Source organism: Ictalurus punctatus, chromosome 20 (assembly GCF_001660625.3).
Source record: "Ictalurus punctatus breed USDA103 chromosome 20, Coco_2.0, whole genome shotgun sequence".
Classification (NCBI taxonomy): domain Eukaryota; kingdom Metazoa; phylum Chordata; class Actinopteri; order Siluriformes; family Ictaluridae; genus Ictalurus; species Ictalurus punctatus.
In genome coordinates this window covers 19,983,397-20,002,726 of record NC_030435.2, presented here as the reverse complement: position 1 = coordinate 20,002,726, position 19,330 = coordinate 19,983,397, and the positions used below count along the sequence as shown (strand labels likewise).

Sequence of the window (19,330 nt, the reverse complement as noted above, 5' to 3'; positions counted from 1 at the left end):
TTTTTTGCTATGACGAATTAGACTGTAAAACAGTACCCCTAGAAGCCATGCTAGGAAGCTGCCGATATTCTTTCTACCAAGACCCAGCCCTGGCGAGATATGCCAGAATCCCGACTTGACTTTGATTACTGTCTACATCCTATGTGAGGTATTGTAAGCTGCCATCATTCCTAACAATCTGTTATTCCGATCTGTTCATGTGCTCCTGCTGCCTGGCGAGATATCCTGGATCCACAAACCCGTACTGACTTGTACTCAGATCGACGCTGTCCACGATGCTTTTTTTGACCATGTCACACCCTGTAAAATGTACAACACACTCGGTACTGCGTGCTTTTCATATCTATGACTCCAGTGCTCTGCTCTTACCTGGCTCTGGATGGTGAAGATCAGGGAGGTTGAGGATGTGGGCCGAGAGTCTGAAGGGATGAAGATGTGATCTTTGAAGACAAGGAGGGCCTCCACGATGCGGGCCTGGTGAGGGTAGTCCACCAGGGAGGAGAGGGAAATGGTGGCGCCTGTGGGTTTGGGTCTCATCAGGGTCGGTCCAAACACAATGCCCAGATTACTGAAGCTCATCTTGTTATCGTCCTCTAACTCAGCCACTCTGAGAGAGAGAGAGAGAGAGAGAGAGAGAGGACGAGAGAGAAGCAAAATTTGGACACCAGTGCATATTGTCTAATAAACTACTATGTGGGGAAAGTGGGAAAATGTGCTATTTTAAACAAAGACAGCTATAAACTGTGTAGCATACAGAGTAGCATATGGAGACTGGAGTGTACAATAAATACAATACTGGCAGTATGTATAATATCCGTCGTACAATGCTCCAAGATTCGTTCAACAGACCAGATTTTGCCCCATTCACCTGCACAGGTGTCGTACGATGTATTTCAGTGTGGCGGTGTTGCCTGGTGGGAGATCTTTCAGCAGTTCTCGGAGTTTCTCTACCAGGTTGAGCACCTTGGGGTCGGTCTCCGCTCCCTGATCCAGCAGCTCAGGACCTTTCGCACTGTCTCCTCTGTCTGGGCCCTCGGCGTGCAGACTCTCCTTCGCCAGCCCCATTAGCTCGTTATACATGCGGAACGGCATAATGGGCTCAGGCAGCTGAAGAGGGAATAAAGATGATGTTAAGTCAAAGATTCCAAGGCAGTCTTTCGTGTTTTTTATTTGATGTTATATCTAATCTTACAGTGACAAAAATAAACTATAAACATGAATAAGTCTGTATAAACACTTCACCAATAACTCAATCTCACTAGCAAGTGACTCGTCTATTGTTTCATGTAACACAAATGAACGATTAGAATTTTGTAATCATATTTAATCACTATTTTAAGAAGGAATTCACAAGTGAATATAACCTCAATCAGGGTTAAAGCAGAAAAAAAATAGATCAGGGGTCATGACCCTTTTCTGCAACTATTCTGTACTTTTAGGGGGGAAAAAGATTCCTCAAGGGTTCTTGGGATGGTGAAATGTTCTAGCTTACTTTTCTGAAAGGTAAACCCTCTGTTTTAGGGCCCCCCCCCAAGAGATAAGATACGTAAGCCAATAAACCCTATTGCACTGCACTACATGGAAGTGTGCATCAGAATCATCTACAGCAGCAGAAGCAGCTTTAATGTCGGATGAAACACCTGTCGCAGGTAGAGTTTGAGTACGTTGCTGATATCGTGTGGAGACGCTTGAGAAAGTTCCACCAGCTCTTTGCCGTTCTCAAACGCCTGACACAGCTTCTCCACACGTGTCTTCACTCCATTTACACGGTATATTCCCTAAAAGAGCACACACACACACACACACACACACACACACACACACACACACACACACCCAATCAACTCTGTTGTTGAGCCAATAATAACAATGATAGCATTACTATATTGTTCTTTAGAATTACTTAACAAAATGTTTATTGGATATAAACACAACACTCAGGGTTCCCAGTGGCTTTAGGGAACCATTTCTGTTGCTCGTGATCTTAGGATGACTCACAATTTGTTCACAACTTGCACAAATTACATGCAGTGAACTAGCATTAAAAAAAAGACATGCTAACACTGTTAAACAATGGGTGAATACCAAGTCTTATTCATCAGTGACAAATATTTTCTTGATAAATGTACATGCTGCGAGAAGACCTGCATTCACACACTCCCCCTCTACCAAGTGATTTAATATCACTTTTATTTGACCACAACATCCAAACAACAGGCAGGCCTGTGAATGGATGCTCAAATGAAGCATCGGTACAGCTACATACAGTATAGTACCATATATTCGCTTCTTTTATTGTATTTTCTCACCACAGCTTAATAGCCCAAATTTACATTTTCCAAGACCTTGAGGTTTTATCTAATTTCTCAGGTGTTTTTCTGGACCGCAGAATCTCTCACCATCTTCAAAAAACAGCTAAAGACACACCTCTTCCGTGAACACCTAACCAACCCATAAAAAAATAAATAAAAACATTTACTCTGGCACTTACACCTCTACTCTGCACACTTTGCTTCTTCTGGAACTCAATTAATGGATCTTGTAAGGTAGCACTACTTGTACTGTTCTCTGCTTGTATTTTCTCATTTGTAAGTCACTTTGGATAAAAGCGTCTGCTAAATGAATAAATGTAAATGTTTTTCCAGGACTAGAAAACTAGGTTAAAGCTTTCAGGATTTCCAACACACTTGGCAACCCTGATATTAATACTGAGTTTTCAGTAAAGAGAAGAAAAAAAAAACCAAAAAAAAAACAAAAAAAAAAAAAAAAAACCCCACCTGTATGCCTTATCAGATCCGCAACCCATTTTAAACACCCACTTCTTCCTTTACCTTCATCCTGAGCGCTCTCCTCTCGATCTCCTGGATGCACTTCTTGATGATGAAGGGTACTCCCTCCGAGTCGCCCTGCAGCACCTGGGAGAAATCTCGGCCGAACAGCTGTAGTCGACCCTGCAGCTTTTTGTGGCCACACTGGATAGCCAGGGACTCCAGACACTTCTTATGGCAGGCCAGAAAACACTACAACACACCATTAAACACTACATAAACATGGGAATTTCCTTTTGTGTACTTTTTTAGGAGAGCGTACAGCTATTTATAAAAAATAAAAAAATAAAAAAAAAGAGCCAAAGTGCAAACGATACTCCTTTTAATGTTAAACAAGAGACAGAGTATTAATACGTTTTAGGCTGCTTTAGGTAGAGTTCTTGGATTTAATCTTAGCTCACCTCCTCACACTCTGCTCCCTGAAAGTACACATAGCTGTCACATTCGCGGCACTTGGACGGCGTGCGGAGTTTCCGTAGACGGTGTGTCTTGGCAGCTCTGGATAGACCCACGTTTCGAAACGGCCCGGTGGACACAGTCATCTCTGGTTCAATCCCATTCATACCTGACACGATACAGATCAAACTGATGGTATTAATATGTAATTATAATGTACTACTTTAAACAACTGTGATGACGACTCGTTAATATGCACTTTTATAGCTTATTCATACCATATTTAATGTCAGTTATGTAAACAGAAACAGAATACTCAAGCATTTTCCTCAATATAACCTTTATCTACCAGATCTGTAGCATGTGAGCGATTACCAGGGTGTATTATTATAACGGGGTAGGGTGATGAATTTGCGATTGGTGTTACCAAACTAGCAGACACATAATAAATGAATCTCAGAAACGCCCTGGTCTCGGCTTTCACGAAACGTTTGGGAAAGTAAAGTAAATTGAGTTGTTTTTATTGTATTGCCCCAGTGTTGGAAGGTTGAATAAAACTATATAAGAACACCTTAGGAAAGACTTACTGTTCGAGTGTAAACGTTTGACAGATTTCAACAATTTCCAGTAAGCTTCCATTACATCCGAGTTTAAACTCATTTATAATGGAAAAATCTTTCATTGGAGTCAACTGTTATTTTCCACTTCCTATTTCATTGTCTTATTAAGCATCCCTAATAAATATCGTTAACTGATGTCGGTGCATCGTTTGAGTGGGAAAATCAAGAGGAGATGAGAGATTGCTATCATTAAAGTCCTTATGAAGAAGTGCTTTCAAACGCACGGCGTTATTCAGTGTGTTGACAATTTCCACTGTGACAGGAAGTCAGGGCGGGACACATCGAATGGCTCCTCCCCCTTTTGAAATACAGTGATAGTGTTTAGCTTACCTCCCAGCCCGGGCTATGCCGTACTTGACAGTTAGTACCGTGGATTTTTTTATAATGCTGTGGGCGGGACACCAGATTCTAGAGAGCATTTGATTGGACAGAAAAGCTGAGGAGAAACTGAAGTGCAGAACGACATCATCAAAACTGGTGATCTGTATCGGTGGTAGAGAGACACTGTACATATCTTCCATTGTATATATCTTCTGACTGCGAATTTTGTCATTGTTTCGGAGCACACCAACTTATAGATAGCCTTAAGGCGAACGTGTTCGGACTAAACACCACAAAATTTCCATTTTGATTTAATGGGGACTAAATGGGTAGAAAGGGGGAGGAGCTACCAGGGGCTCAGGTAACATCAGGGAGTTCCAAACACTTACTCAACGGTCAATCATTCACATCTCAATTGCCTCATCTCCCATTTTTCGTGGGAAAAGTAGAAGACTTTGCATATTTTGAGTGATAAACTCATAGCAGTGTACCGCAAAGTTAAATTGTGGAGTTCCAACGCAAAATGTATAAGGGTTGGCACGTCTGCATTCTTAGTTAATCTCAACATTTTGAAATTTTTGCCTACGGTATTAGAACACCAATTTTGTTTAGCAAAAAAAAAAAAAAAAAAGGCCAGCATGTTCCTTCATTTAATTAGTCTAATTATTCAAATAGTGAAAACAGGTGTGCAAATAGTGAAAACCGTATACATTATAAACATATGCCCACAAATTTAAAAACCATATGCAGACAGAGTGTTACGTGCTCACTTTGTTCAAAAGATGTCACATTGCCATCATTCTCCTCGATGTCCTCGTTGGAAGACAAGGTTCCAGCTGATACCGGTCTTGGAGCCTTTGAGACATCTCCTGTAAAAGCATTCACTGCATTAGATCTTAAACATGTATGTAGTGCACGTCTCTTACGTAGTATCGTCTTCTATCTGTTGAGACTGTCCCCGGTGTGAACTGTGCCCGATTCAGGGTGTGTGGTTAGTATTGTGGCTTGCACCTGAGCTGGTGGTAGGAGAACCCAGTCCACTTCCTCCTCCTACACTGTCTGTGTCACTCATCATCGAGGGCCAGGACTTATGGGCCTGTTGAGCTCGATCTGCAAAAAAAAACAACAACCAGAACAAAACAGAAACTGAGAAAAGCATCATGGTGAATTCTGTGACATACTGCAATCCTTTGATTCATGCAAAATGCATTATTTTTCTGTATTGTTCATTTAATTCTCAAAAAAAAAAAAAAAAAAAAAAAAAAAAAAAAAAAAGACCTCTTCTGGTCTTGACCACGCCCCCTTCTGCAGACACCACCAGCTCGTTGGTGTGTGGGGTCTCCGTGTTGCTGTGCTGCTGGTCGTCAGTGATGCTATCATGACGGGTGCGAACAGGACTACGCAGAGTAAAACATTAACACAGTATTACAGATCTGTTGCTCTTATGAAACTTTCTGAATGTGATCATTGTTGTGACTTGTTGTTATAGGAAATTAATTAACTGCAGGGTGGTAACAATAACTCTGATTCATGTCGGGATGCATCACACCACCCCTTGTTGATCATTTCCTATAACAGAATGCCCCGTTGTGTTTTACTCCACCTTCTGTCTAAGGACATTTCTGTGGAAATTTTTCCCCTCTTTCTTTTTCTTTGAATCTTTTATTAATTACTCCATATTTATGTTAACATTCAATTATATTTGCTTAAACAGATGAAGCCACAATTCAAGTAAAACAATATATAGAGATATGTCGGTATCCTCCACAGTACAATCTGGACATTAATCTGTCATATAAATGACAGGGGTGAAGATCATCGCAGCCAGCCACACCTTGCACACTGAAGCACCCTGTAATAAGGGACTCTTTGATGAAGGAGTAACTCACTGTGTGCCTGAGGCGGAGTACGGCTCGAACTGGAACACTGTGACCCGCTCCGTGCTGAGCTGCAGGTTTTTGACGTGTGCAGCATACTGCTGGCCAGGATCGTAAAGCTTACAGCTCTCGCACAGTGTCTGGTAATGCACGGGCAACGCCGCCGTCTGCATGTGCAGGATCTGGTAGTACGATATGGTGCACTGATGATGGGGGGAGAAAAGGGAGAGACGACCAGAGGCTCACAATTAGAGACGTTTCAAACTCATCTAGACATCGAGTGATTCATCTAATTAACAGAGGCCGGTTTATCAGACACCGATCAAGCCTGGTCTTGTACTAAAAACACAGTGTCAGGGTTGATTCAGCACTCAAAGTCATTTTTACTCTAGGCTTGAGCTTAATCCATGGGAAAATAAGCCACATACTGTATTCCTTCACAAAATGATGAAATATGATGTTTATTATTAAGTAACATTACTCTAGATACATTTTTAATCTTACATAATTCTAAATTTGTTAACAATAGCCCTTCTCAGCCCACGTCAGGGATCCCAGCCTGACCAGCGCTGCTTTCATGTTGTTTTAGTTTGGGTTTACGTCACGTGTTTTTGTTCCTGTCCTGTCTCTGCCCCTGTGGTGAGGTGTGTTACCTGACTGTGTTCACCTGTTCTGTGTCTCACCTTCATTAGTCTGGTTATCTCTTGTGCCTTGTTTCGTAGTTTCAAGTTTCCTGGTTTTCACCAATGCTTGTTTTTTTCTTGTCTTACAATTATGGATCACACCATTGTGTTACCATCTGTCCCCCACATGGAACTTTAACAGTCGTACTTGGATTGCACGTAATGAATACCATGCTGGGTTTATGTGCTTCATCTAACCACACCATACAGAATTCGGGTTCTAGTTGTTTCATACGGCAATTACAACATTTTTATTATGTGAAGGACTGTTTCTCACACACACACACCACTTGTATTTTCCTTTTGTAAAGGTATATACCAGAATACAATAGTGTTTCTGTTTGTTATTAAATTTAAGATTTATGTGGTCTGTCGGAAATCATCTCTCGAAAATCCAAAAAAGGAACTGACAGTTCCTTACCTGTGGAGAAAATACTTCATAACATCTACTCGACTACTTAATAACACATTGCTGCTAGCGTAGCGTGGGGCTTTTTGGATGAGAAGCCCAAAAGGAAGCGTGCGTGTGTCTGTAGGATGAAAACTCACTGCGCGCAGTATCTGGTCACTCTGTCTGATGACGTCCTGGATCTGTTTCAGCACGTTCACCTTCACGTCTTCCAGCTCCTGCTGCTGAGTGGTGGCATCAGCAATGCATGTGCGGTATGTGGCCTCAGCCTCCTCGGCCTGGGAAGCACACGTGTAAACACAGAAATATGATATACAAATTTATACCACAGCGCTGATTCTGAGTGGTCAGATTTATTTTCTATAACAGCAGCACTGATTATCGTTTCTACAGTGGTGCTAATAGCGTGGCCTGTAGTGTTTATTATATATTTATTATAATGTCTACCTTTGAAGTATATCTGACATTTTTCCTTACTTACGTCCTGTACTGTTGATGAGATCTGTTCAGATTTAGAAGCTGTTAACGTGTACAGAGTCAGATTAAAAAACTAAATGGTTTTATATACACTGACTTACTACTACTAGCCTGAATCTTGATGAAAACTTGTGGTTATAAATATTTGTGTCATGTAACCCTTGCATAAACACCCGTTGACATGTCTAGGCTAACGATTCTCACTCCTGTAACTACGTACTCTTCCTATTATTCTTGCTCTAAGTTACTGAATAATAAGCTGAGAGTTTAAAGATGTGCGCTTGAATGCTCTGCTTGCCAACTAAGGACCACAGAAGCTGAACACGAGCAGACCTTATTTTCTTATTTTACTTTCGCAGGGGTCGATGTACTCATTCCTACCAGCATCACACACCATGCATGACTCTACACAGTATTCATGTGGGTGGAACTGCTCAGTGCATGCCAAGACTTTACATCATGATTTACTGTTGCAACACTTTTGCATCGTTTGCCAACGCCGACTCAGATTAGGTGAGGTGTACTGTAGACAAGTCACAATTTGTTCTTCAAGTTTTGAGTCTGTGGGTTTTTTGAGTCATTTCCTGCCTGGAACAGGAACTGACCTTGTTGCGGGCCTCCTCTTCGTGTCGTCTCTTCCTGTCCAGAGTCTTGTGGGTGGAGCCGCTTCCTGTTCCGCAGTGTTCTTCCTCCACCTTATTGGCCACGTTCCGTGCCTTTTCGTATTCCTCGCAGCGGGTCAGGTACAGCTGGCGCGCTTTACGCAGGTTGTTCTCGGCGTCTCCCTGTACGTGTACCGGACAAGCACGCATGGTGTCACGCGTTTATATAAACATAACTGCACTTTTTTTTTTTACACAACATGTTCAGGGAGATGCCGAGCTAATCTCACTGTGCTTGTGTAAAACCATCCGATACTACACATGTATTATTAAATGTATTTATGTGTGAATAAACTTTTTTGAAGCTTAGTATTCCAACAGGCAGAGGATATATATGTGTGACTGAGTCTGCATACCAGTTTCCTCTTGGCCCTCTGCCACTGCTCTTTAATCTCTCGACGCTTCTTCTCATGTTCCTGTTTACGCTGCATCAGAGGCTGAAGTGGTTTAGGGGCAGAGAAGAAAATGAGAACCGTAGGTTAATTTCAGCATTATTTACAGTCTACATGCTTTTATTTACCGACGTGGTGCTGGAATATATAGTCCCCTACTGTATGCATGTATGGAGACATTTGGGACACCCCTTTTTAGTGACTGTTACCTGTAGAAAAGAGTGTGTGAGCACAGAGTTTATGGACTGCTGCACACCCGTACTCTGCTCCAAGTCCTGCTCCAGAGCCAGAGAATAGATCGACAGCAAAGGCATAGGGATCTGAGAGAGAGAGATAGAGGAGAAAAAAGAGAGAGAGAGAGAGCAGTAATAATATAAACTGCAATGTAATATAACCAATCTTACATATTAAATAGCTTTAAACACACACACACACACACGTTCTCTACCTGTGTGAAGCTCTGCTTGCTTGACTGATACAGCCTCTGAATACCTTTAGCGAACTCCATCTCTAACATCCAGACAAAGTTCAAAACATGTTACATGTTACAGACCTGTTTATGATACTAGTTTATTTCAATTCCTGTCTGCGTGCTTCACGTCAGCTCCAAGCAGAGAGATCAAAATAGAGTGAAAGAATAAAGTGTCTACATTTTCAGTTACCGAGCACAATGCGCTTGTCCACGTAGCTTATGATGTCTTTCATGTACTTGGCGATGGCCTTTGCGTAGCCCAAAGCTGACTCCACTCCTCCTTCACTGTGCTGCAGGAGGATGTCCACCTGCTCCGGGCTCATCACTGAGACACACACACACAAACACACACAATGATAAAGATACGGTGGTAGTATTGAGGAAAACAGCCAGGCTGCAGAGAGAGAGACGGAGAGACAGAGAGAGAGAGTCGATCAGATACTCACTACAGTCCTCATGGTTGCGTCGGCTCCCTCCCTCCACACCCTGTCCCATGGGTAGTCCGGACAGGTTCTCCATAGACTGTTCACCCACACACAGAACACACATAAATCATTATAGTGGAGCTTCACAATATATTGTTTGTTTATCATTACCACAATGTTGGGCAGGGTTTCTCAAACTTTTTGAAGACAGGGATCCCTTTAACTCCATCCATTTTCTGTAACGCATACCCTACGCAGGGTCGTGGGGAACTCGGGGGCGCAAGGCCGGGGATACCCTGGACGGGGCGCCAGGCGTATAACACATTCACACGCTACGGGCAATTTGGAAATGGCAATCAGCCTACATGTCTTTGGACTGGGGGAAGAAGCCGGAGTACCTGGAGGAAACCCCTGAAGCACGGGGAGAACATGAAGACTCTGTGCACACAGGGTGAATGTGGGATTTGAACCCCAAACCCTGGAGGTTTCGAGGCAAACATGCTAACCACTAAGCCCTCCCGCACGAATCTCACTATTGAACCGAACTATTGAAATATCAGGCTTATTACTCAAACGTCCCCAGTGATCTCCATCCATTTATTGGAGCCCTAAACTTTCATTAGGCTCAAGTTAATTATTAATCATAAGCTAAATTATTTTTGAGTTATTGAGGAAGTGCTTACACAGAATGGCACGGAAAACCAAAAAAAAAACACCATCCTGTGAGCAGCAGTTCTGTCGGTGTGATGCCTCGTTGATGAGAGAGGTCAGAGGAGAACGGCCAGACTGACTTCAGCGGACAGGACATCTTCAGTAACTGAAAAGAACCGCTCTTTAAAACCGCGGTGAGCAGAAAAGCATCTCAGAACGCACAACACATAGAACCTTGAGGTGCATAGGCTACAAGAGCAGAAGACCACATGGGGTTTCGCTCCTGCCAGCTAAGAACAGGAATCTGTGGCTACAGGCTCACTGAAACTGGATAGAAAAATACCAGGCAACAAAATTGGTTAAAAAAAAAACAAAAAACCTGGTTATATTTCACTGTTTAAAAAATTATATTACAGAAGCCAGGAATATACAAAAGAAAATCACTCTACTGGGTTCTGAAAGCATTCAGAGTTTGCAGAGGATCTCGGAGATAGAATTAGCATACACACAAAAACTGTTGTTTTTGTCCATTTTGTATACCTCTAATGTTTGCTAGTAAGCCGTCATAACACCAATCATTTTTTCCACTGGAGAAGATTTCTGCAGCTCATATTCTTTAAATACCCTTTATTATCTACACAAATATCTTGACTTTTTTTTTTTTTAGAGGGAACTGATGATAACACACATGCTAAGTATAGCTCCGGCGTTTGCCAGAACTATAAGGAAAGAGGAAACCGGCACTTCTCTAGTTAAACGAGCGGTTATCTGCAGTCATGTGAGCGTGTCTTGTGGGGAACATTAGAATGAACGTCAGGTTTACAGTGTGGCTCGGTTGACCTCCACGACCTTTTCGGTTTCTTCAAGTTCAATTTCAGTCCTGCAACTACTGGGAATCTGAGCAGAATTTTAACTCGGGACAGAGGGCAGTGACAGAAGGCTTTTCCTCCTGAAGCTGAATACAGAATTAAATAGTAAGAGGTAGTGTAAATATGAACTGGAGACTGTCTGCTCAAGAGAGTGAGAAGAGGAAGCTATGACAAAAACCTAGAACAGGAAGCAACAAACAGACAGACAGAAACGCACGCACACACACACACACACACACACACACACACACACAAACAGCATCCGCCTTGCTCTCTCTTTCCCTTTGTACACACAAACAGTTAGGAAATGGTTGGTCATGGGTGTGTTACACCTCTGTGGTTGAAGGAGAACACAGATTGTCTGTCCGTCTCTCATCCCTTCCTCCAGAGTTACTCTTTATTTTTGTTGGCCATCAACACACAGTTCGGGATTATGATTATGCACTTAGCTTATCTGTTTGTGGAAACAGACGGCTTCTTGTTATTAGTGAACAAGAAGTGCATGTCTAGATAGACAGATAGACAGACAGATAAATAGATAGAAAGACATATAGAGAAACAGATAGACAGACAGACAGACATATAGGTGGACAGACAGACAGATAGATAAATAGATAGATAGACAGACAGACAGACATAGAGAAACAGACAGAGACAGACAAACAGATAGATAGAGGGACAGACAGAGACGGATAAGCAGACAGATAGATAAATAGATAGACAGACAGACGGACAGATAGACAGACATATAGAGAAACAGATAGACAGACAGATATATAGGTAGACAGACAAACAGACAGATAGAGGGACAGACAGAGACGGATAAGCAGACAGATAGACAAGAAATAGACAGAGAAAGATAGACAAATAGACAAAGAAACAGACAGATAGAGAAACAGACAGATATATAGATAGACAGACAGACAAAAAGATAGATTTTGTCACATTTTATCAACAACTAGTCCAAATGAATTTTGTCATGGTATAATTTTACATGTTGTTACTGCTGATAAAATTTCAAAACCCTCCATCAGTACCACTTTATGTCAGGAACATCGCTGTGTCACTGTGTCCCTGTGTCCTGTAACGATGATGCAGCCACTTTTACTGTCATCACTAGAATATTTCAGTTGGAAGAATTTCTGTTGACTCTTGATTGGGCAGGCTCTCGTTTGTGAATGTGTAGTGGAAATCTCCCTAAATAATTCAACAAAGCCGGCTATGTGCCACTGGTCCCACACACACATATACACACACACACACACACACACACACACACACACACACACACACACAGTCATGTGAAAAAATAAGTACACCCCAAGGAAATTGTTGGCTTTTTTGACAAATTTGGGAAAGCAAACATTTGATCCTCTCTGAAACAGCACCTATTAATAAAGTTGATACACTCTGACAAAATGACACATAAAATTGACATTTTGTAGTAATTTTCACAATTTAAATTAACAAAAAAAAGATCAGTCATATGGAAAAGGTAAGTACACCTCTACCCTACACCCTATTTATCACACCTTCAAATCCATAAAATTTGAATTAGGTGTTGAAGATTGGGTGTCTGTGATTAGAACCTACTCAGGGAGTGCAGGTGGAATTGGTCTTATTTATAACCCTCTCATATCTAGTGTCTGGTGTTCCCTGTGTGTGGTGGCATCATGCCAAGATTTAAAGAGTTCCGCAAGGCCTTCAGAAAAAGATTGTGGCGGCCTATGAGTCTGGCAAGGGATTTAAAAAGGTCTTCAAATGATTTGAAATACACTGTTCCACTGTAAGGAAAATAATCTACAAATGGCACAGATTTCAAAGACTGCCAATCAGTCCAGGACTGCCCGTCCCCGCAAATTCAGCTCAAGATCAGACCATCTGATGCACAAAAGACGTCTCCAAGAACCCCAAAATTTCATCATATGATCTGCTAGTAAGTCTTGCAACTGCTGGTGTAAAAGTGCATGCTTCCACAATCAGAAAGAGATTGCACAAATTTGACCTGCATGGGAGGCGTGGCAGGAAAAAGCCTTTGCAAGACTACACTTTGCCAATGAGCATATAGGCAAAGACCAGCCCTTTTGGAATAATGTGCTCTAGACAGACAAATCAAACAGAGTTGTTTGGCCGCAGTAACAGCAGACATGTTTAGTGCAGACCAAAGAGAGCTTTTCAGGAGAAGCACCTCATACCAACTGTGAAGCATGGTAGTGGAAATGTTGTGGTTTGGGGTTGCTTTGCTGCCTCAGGGACTGAACAGCTTGCATTCATTGATTCAACTATAAATTCTGCATCATATCAAAAAGTGCTTGAAGATAACGTGAAGCCATCTGTCCGAAATTTGAACCGAAAGTGGACTTTTCAACAGGTTAATGATCCTAAACACACTAGCAAATCCACGTAGGAAGGTCTCTAAAAGAACAAACGGAAAGGCCTAGTCAAAGCCCGGATTTGACTCCCATTTAAATGTTGTGGGGGGATTTGAAAACGGCAAGCACATGCAGGAAATCCCCTCAAACATCTTGCAGCTGAAAGAATATTGCATGGAAGAGTGGTAAAAAATTCCAGCAAGCCTGGTGGACAATTATGCAAAACACTGATAAGATGTTATTTCTGCTAAAGAGGGCAATACTAGCTTCTGAAGCCAAGGGTATACTTACTTTTTCCACAGAAGAATACCACATCTATTGATATTTCTGTCGAATAAATTATTGAAAAAAACTAATTCTAGTTGTGGTTTTGTTAAAGTATATCAACTTTATTAATAGGCGCCGTTTCAAAGAGGATCCAATGTTTGCTTGTCCAAATATGTCAAAAAAGCATTTATTTTTTCACATGACTGTATACACACACACAAACACACAGACTCTCTTACCCTGCTCTTCTCAGTGGGAGGCACAGACAGGAGGGTACTGCTGTCCACCTCACCCATCAGCAGCTCAGATACACTACGCAGAGGGAAAGACAGATGGATAGAGAGCTCGTACTCTTTGAATCATGGTGAGTTAATGTACATCATAAGCATCGAGGAAGCTTGCTATCCACACTGGATCCTGTCTTTATCTACAGTTTGACTGTAGTCAAAGTGTGTGACTTTAAGGGTGTAAAACATGAGGATGGTGTCTGAGGGAAACACCAAAGTGCCATCAGTTCAGTAAGGAGTAAATATTCAGTGTCGTGCTGTTATACAAAAATAAATCAACAACAAATCTTTGAAGCAGACCACCCTGAAGTGGATTATTTTCCTATAACAGCACGCCCCCATGTGTTTTTTTTATATTCCTCTAACACCACAGCAAGTTGTTACTACTAACATTTATTTTTATTCAACAACATGCACTTTTAAGTATTTATAGTTACATTTAATGTTGTGGAACAACCTCGAGACAAGTTAGTTTCTGTTATCACTTACGTCATAACAGCTATAAACAGATGTTCCTTCACCATCCTGTCTTTTTTCTCTCTTAAAATAGCTATATAGATCAAATATATAGATAAATAGCAAGACATTTTAAAAATAAAAACAATAAAAACACACTCACAACAATTGTATATTATTAGCCTTAGATTATATGCTGAGACCCTGTTAATGAATTGTTACCATAGAGACGATAATGTATTAAAACAAGTGCGTTAAAATATACACTTGTGCCCTGAATTACAGAGCGGCTTTTATAGAAAATGAATCCACACCTCTTTACCAATCAGATTTGAGAATTCAACAGCACAGTGGTATAAAAGATTTGTCCGTGAGTTGGCACTAACACACTCCTAAAGCAACCCCCGTCACACACAATACATCCTCCTACACAACCCTGAGTCAAGCAAACCCCTCAACAGCTCAACCGTTTCATTATAAACCCCTACAATCAGGAAAGCACACTTTTGGAAGCACATGGTTGACAGCTGACTCAAGTTGGTCTCGGGGACAGGTCGTACCCAGCGTTGCGATGCAGACTCTATCTGAAAAAGGGAAGTGTTTACATGGAAATAAACGAGCACATGATGTAGCTCAGACGCGAATGCACTCACTTGCTGCTGAAGGCGACTGCGATGGTCTCGATGGCTTTTTCAAAGTCCTTCTTCTGTGCCTCATTTCTGCCTTCGTAACTGAAGCCTGCACACAGGACAAGTGAAACAATGCTGTGCCGTGTGTGTGTGAAGTTGAATGGCGTATGAGACAATACCGTGAAGCTTGTCAACCATCTCAAACTTACTTCTGCTTGTTGTATGACAATATAACAAACAAAAGCTACTGCTACCAAACAGTAACATTCCAGTAAAAAAAAAAGAAGTGCTTTACCGTCACGGTAAAAGTATTTGCCCCCTCCCTTACAATAGAAGATAATTTCACTTCAGAGCAGGCGATTCGGTGAGAAGGTCCATTTAGGAATCAAGCTTTATGCATGCAAGAATTCACTCAGGTTGGACAAAACCAGGAATAAGGGCTTCTCTCAGATTTCCCGAGTAATGATTTGCTTCTCAATGGAAAGTATTTTAGATTAAAGGTGGATCATTTGCATCTTTTTTGATTATATACTCTGTTACCAGATTATTAAGTACACCAACCATTTTGTTAGCACACAGTTACCAACTGTAGCCCATCTGCTGCTACGTACAGTTTAAAAAGAGGAACAATCATCTGATATCTGAATAATATCTTTTTAACGTGGGATGCAGCTCATAGCTGAAATGTTAGCTAATGACGTACTGACTTTTAGTCCAGGTCGCAAACATCATGTACTACGTTAGAAAGACGATAACGATCATATATCGCTTTCCTTAGTGCGTATTATTGCACTAGATATCTAGCACGCCATACATTATTACATTACGTTAGCTACCACTTTATAGCCTGGTCAGTTTGGAAGTGTCAGTAACATGGTGGCGGTCATGAGCCACACACACTGTGCTTTGTAAACCGCGGTACGCAGTAGTAGCGTATACTGACTGAGGTTCTGTAGTGTTAAGGAATCCGTTATAAACGTAGCCTACCTACAAAACTCAGTAAAAAGGCTGAGTCTCAGAAGTTTCAAGTACATTCGAGTCTCTAGTCGTAAAAAGTTCAAGTTAAAAGTCATTAAAATAGGGACTTGTGTTTATATGGTGGGTTAACAATCACAAAATGGCTGCCAAGTGTAGCTACAAGGTAGCTTCACCTAATAAACTGGGAACGCGCTTCTCTTCACGCTCATAGTCTGGGCAGGTGGAGCTAGATAGCGAGTGGAAATAGGACTACACAAACATGCCATCAGTAAACGACACTTGATGCTTTTTTATCCTCCCACAGTCACAGAACCAAATCGACTAAATCAGTGGGAGGGGAACGCTGAGGCCTACTTTCAATATGATCGAAACTGAAAATGTTGTTGTTTATCATCAGTATCCAAGAAAGACGTGGTGAAGAAATAAAAAAATCTTTAAAAAGCCAAGGCAGGTGTTCAATAATATATCAGGTTAAGTGTGTTACATTAGTTTTATTTGTAATATTTATGGTTGGATGACATCACTGAGATCATATTGAAAGCGCGGGATGTGGTGTATAAGGAATAAAACACAACATATACATACATACATACATACATACATACACATATATATATATATATATATATATATATATATATATATATATATATATATATATATATATATATATATATATATATATACACACACACACACACACACACACACACACACACACACACACACAGAGAGAGAGTACTATGCAAAGGTAGAATGCTGTAGAGCAAAGATGCCTTCAAAATAATGAAAGTAAATGTTTCTACATTAAAAAAATGACTATAAAGACTCTATCCGAGTCCCTGTCAGAGCCGATGTTCTAGAAACCTCTAGATCAGGTTTGAGACACCAGAATTCAGCACTGGGGTCGAAAGTGCTTTTATAAAAAAGACGCATAGAGTCGATTGTGTAAAAAGTATTGCATGCTTAACCGAACACATTTCAGTCGTGGTATCTTCACCACAGCTCAATAAGGGCTCTTTATACCTTCCTAAACGCTTTATAAACCTGAAGCTTTGGAGGCCTTCCACAAGCTTCTAGGAGTGTTTAATGAGTGTGTTAGAAGTGCTTCCTGAACAAGGTGGAGATCAATACCCAGAGTGTTACAGTTGTGGTTTGTACTCTCTAAAAACAGCTGTCGGATGAAAAGACAACCGTTGCCATGGTGTAGGATGCATGTATGAGAGGAATGACAAAGAGGAAGTTTCATCCACCCATCTACCTGCACTTGCTTACTTTCACTCGATCACATCGCTGTGGTAGAACATGTCTGGGGCTGACACACTTCAGAAATACAGTTACCTAGAAAAGGCTGGAGGTCCAGATTCGAATTACGTCAGCTTTATAATAGAATTTAGTGAAACGTACATAAGAGCCGTGGAAATCACTATACTGGTGATACGGAAAAATAACCGAGTCATGATTTTTAGGCTTTCTGGTATTTCAGCAGCACTGACCTTTGACCTGAGAGATGAGCCGGCCAGCAGCGGTGAGTGTCTCCACGGTGTTGAGTAAAGGATAGGTGCTGATCACCTGCCGCAGGATGCGCAACACCTCCCCCAAATGCTCGTGTGCTACCGCCCTCCGAGACTCCTTATCTACAGAGAGAGAGAAATGCATAAGTTTATTTATCAGAGTAAACAGATCACACAATTTTCCACACACAAGACGTAGTGATCCTATGAAGCGTCTTTGGTTTTGCACCACAATGCTAATGGTTGGTTCCTGAGCTGCTGATAGTATTTGATGGCAGCGCCTTGTCAAGAGGGGGCTGGCTTAAAATGAGCTGCAAAACTGTACTCAAATGTCACTCGCCAGCTCGGATACACTAAATGTCAACGCCCCCAAATTTAGGGACAAAGGAAGTCAAACGATACAATGGCAGGCGAGAGCAAGTAACCAATCGGTGACATCTCCCTCTCCTGAGACTGACAAGCGTCCAATATTCTGAGGAACACTAAGAGGAAAATTTAGGACTGATGGGGGTTTCAGCTTTTTTTTTTTCCCTGAAATATTGACATTTGTTCTGTAATTTGGTAGGAAGCTGCGTGATGGTCATCTGATTAATTGTGGAATTTATATCATTAACCAGCTGCAAAGTTGTTATTATCTAGTGGATAAATAGCTGTGCTGTACATTTGTACTTCAAACCCACCCTCTGTATGTATATGCCATCTACTGATCTGTCTTCTAGTAACAGTTTTGTTCTTTACATTGTATTTTAGCTGAGTTATACTGAACTTATATTATAGCTACCTAACTATTTTTTAAATTAAAAGTGCTTCCGTTTAAAAAAATATCATTTATTTTCCATACTGCTAATCCTAGACAGGTTTGTGGTGGAGTCTGGAGCCTGGGCACAAGGCAGGGGACACCCTGGACGGGGTGCCAACCCATCGCACACGCAGTCACACACTATGGTCAATGTGGAACTGCAAAACAGCCTACAGTGCATGTCTTCAGACTGGGGGCGGAAACTGGACTACCCGAAGAAAACCCCTGTGGTCATCTGCCAATCACCTTCCAGTTCTCCCCAGTGCTACCACGGCCGCCAACTGGGGAGGGTGAAGGTTAACACGTGCGTCCTCTGAAACACGTGAAAGCAAACGACCAAATCTTTTTCAAACAGCTGCTCATGCTGGATCACAGGACAGTGGAACACACACACACACACACACTTATTTTAGTATATAAACATCTAACGACTCCACCTGGCACAAATATGCGCAAACACAGGAAACACACGATAAAGTCTCCGGTAAGCACGTAGATCTTTAGACTGCGTTGCCGGGTACGTGCATGAGGAAGCAGTGTAAAAACTGGCCTCTCTTCCTCCGCGTCTGCCTTTTCGCACGAATCTTCAGCATGTGGTTTACACAACTATATTTAACCTACAGCACACCCATACCCTTTGACACAAACACTCAAAGGCAAGAGTTAGGATTTTTTGTAGATGATAATTATGATGGTTGTTAAAGTCAACAAACTTCTAAGTGGGTCCATGAATACGGCAGGCGCAACATCTGTAGTCAGCAGTCAAGAACAAAGGATATCCTGACATTACTTCACACGAATAAAGCAGTGTTGTGAAAGTGTAGAGTTCAGCTCGGGCTACTGAAATCTCATCCTCTCCTGGGAGACAAAGGAAGTTGTTCTGTTTCACAGCAAGGTCTTTGTGCTGTTCGCTTTAATCACAAAAATGCATCTTTCATGTGGGGGC

General features: G+C 41.5%; 1 protein-coding gene across 2 annotated transcripts in view; it reads right to left on the bottom strand.

Annotated features, from left to right (window-relative positions):
* arhgap45a (Rho GTPase activating protein 45a) overlaps positions 1-19,330 on the bottom strand; it is a 32,496-nt gene that overhangs the window by 1,490 nt on the left and 11,676 nt on the right. For both annotated transcript variants that reach the window (XM_017495625.3, XM_017495626.3), the window contains exons 3-21: positions 17,568-17,708; positions 15,118-15,202; positions 13,961-14,033; positions 9,584-9,659; positions 9,328-9,462; positions 9,114-9,175; positions 8,875-8,985; positions 8,630-8,710; positions 8,217-8,396; positions 7,275-7,412; positions 6,055-6,245; positions 5,444-5,562; positions 5,177-5,275; positions 4,936-5,034; positions 3,230-3,393; positions 2,832-3,020; positions 1,641-1,778; positions 869-1,107; positions 370-607 (exon numbers count right to left, since the gene is read on the bottom strand). In XM_017495625.3, the coding sequence (XP_017351114.2) occupies positions 370-607; positions 869-1,107; positions 1,641-1,778; positions 2,832-3,020; positions 3,230-3,393; positions 4,936-5,034; positions 5,177-5,275; positions 5,444-5,562; positions 6,055-6,245; positions 7,275-7,412; positions 8,217-8,396; positions 8,630-8,710; positions 8,875-8,985; positions 9,114-9,175; positions 9,328-9,462; positions 9,584-9,659; positions 13,961-14,033; positions 15,118-15,202; positions 17,568-17,708 (2,558 nt within the window). The remainder of the gene's footprint in view (positions 1-369; positions 608-868; positions 1,108-1,640; positions 1,779-2,831; positions 3,021-3,229; positions 3,394-4,935; positions 5,035-5,176; positions 5,276-5,443; positions 5,563-6,054; positions 6,246-7,274; positions 7,413-8,216; positions 8,397-8,629; positions 8,711-8,874; positions 8,986-9,113; positions 9,176-9,327; positions 9,463-9,583; positions 9,660-13,960; positions 14,034-15,117; positions 15,203-17,567; positions 17,709-19,330) is intronic.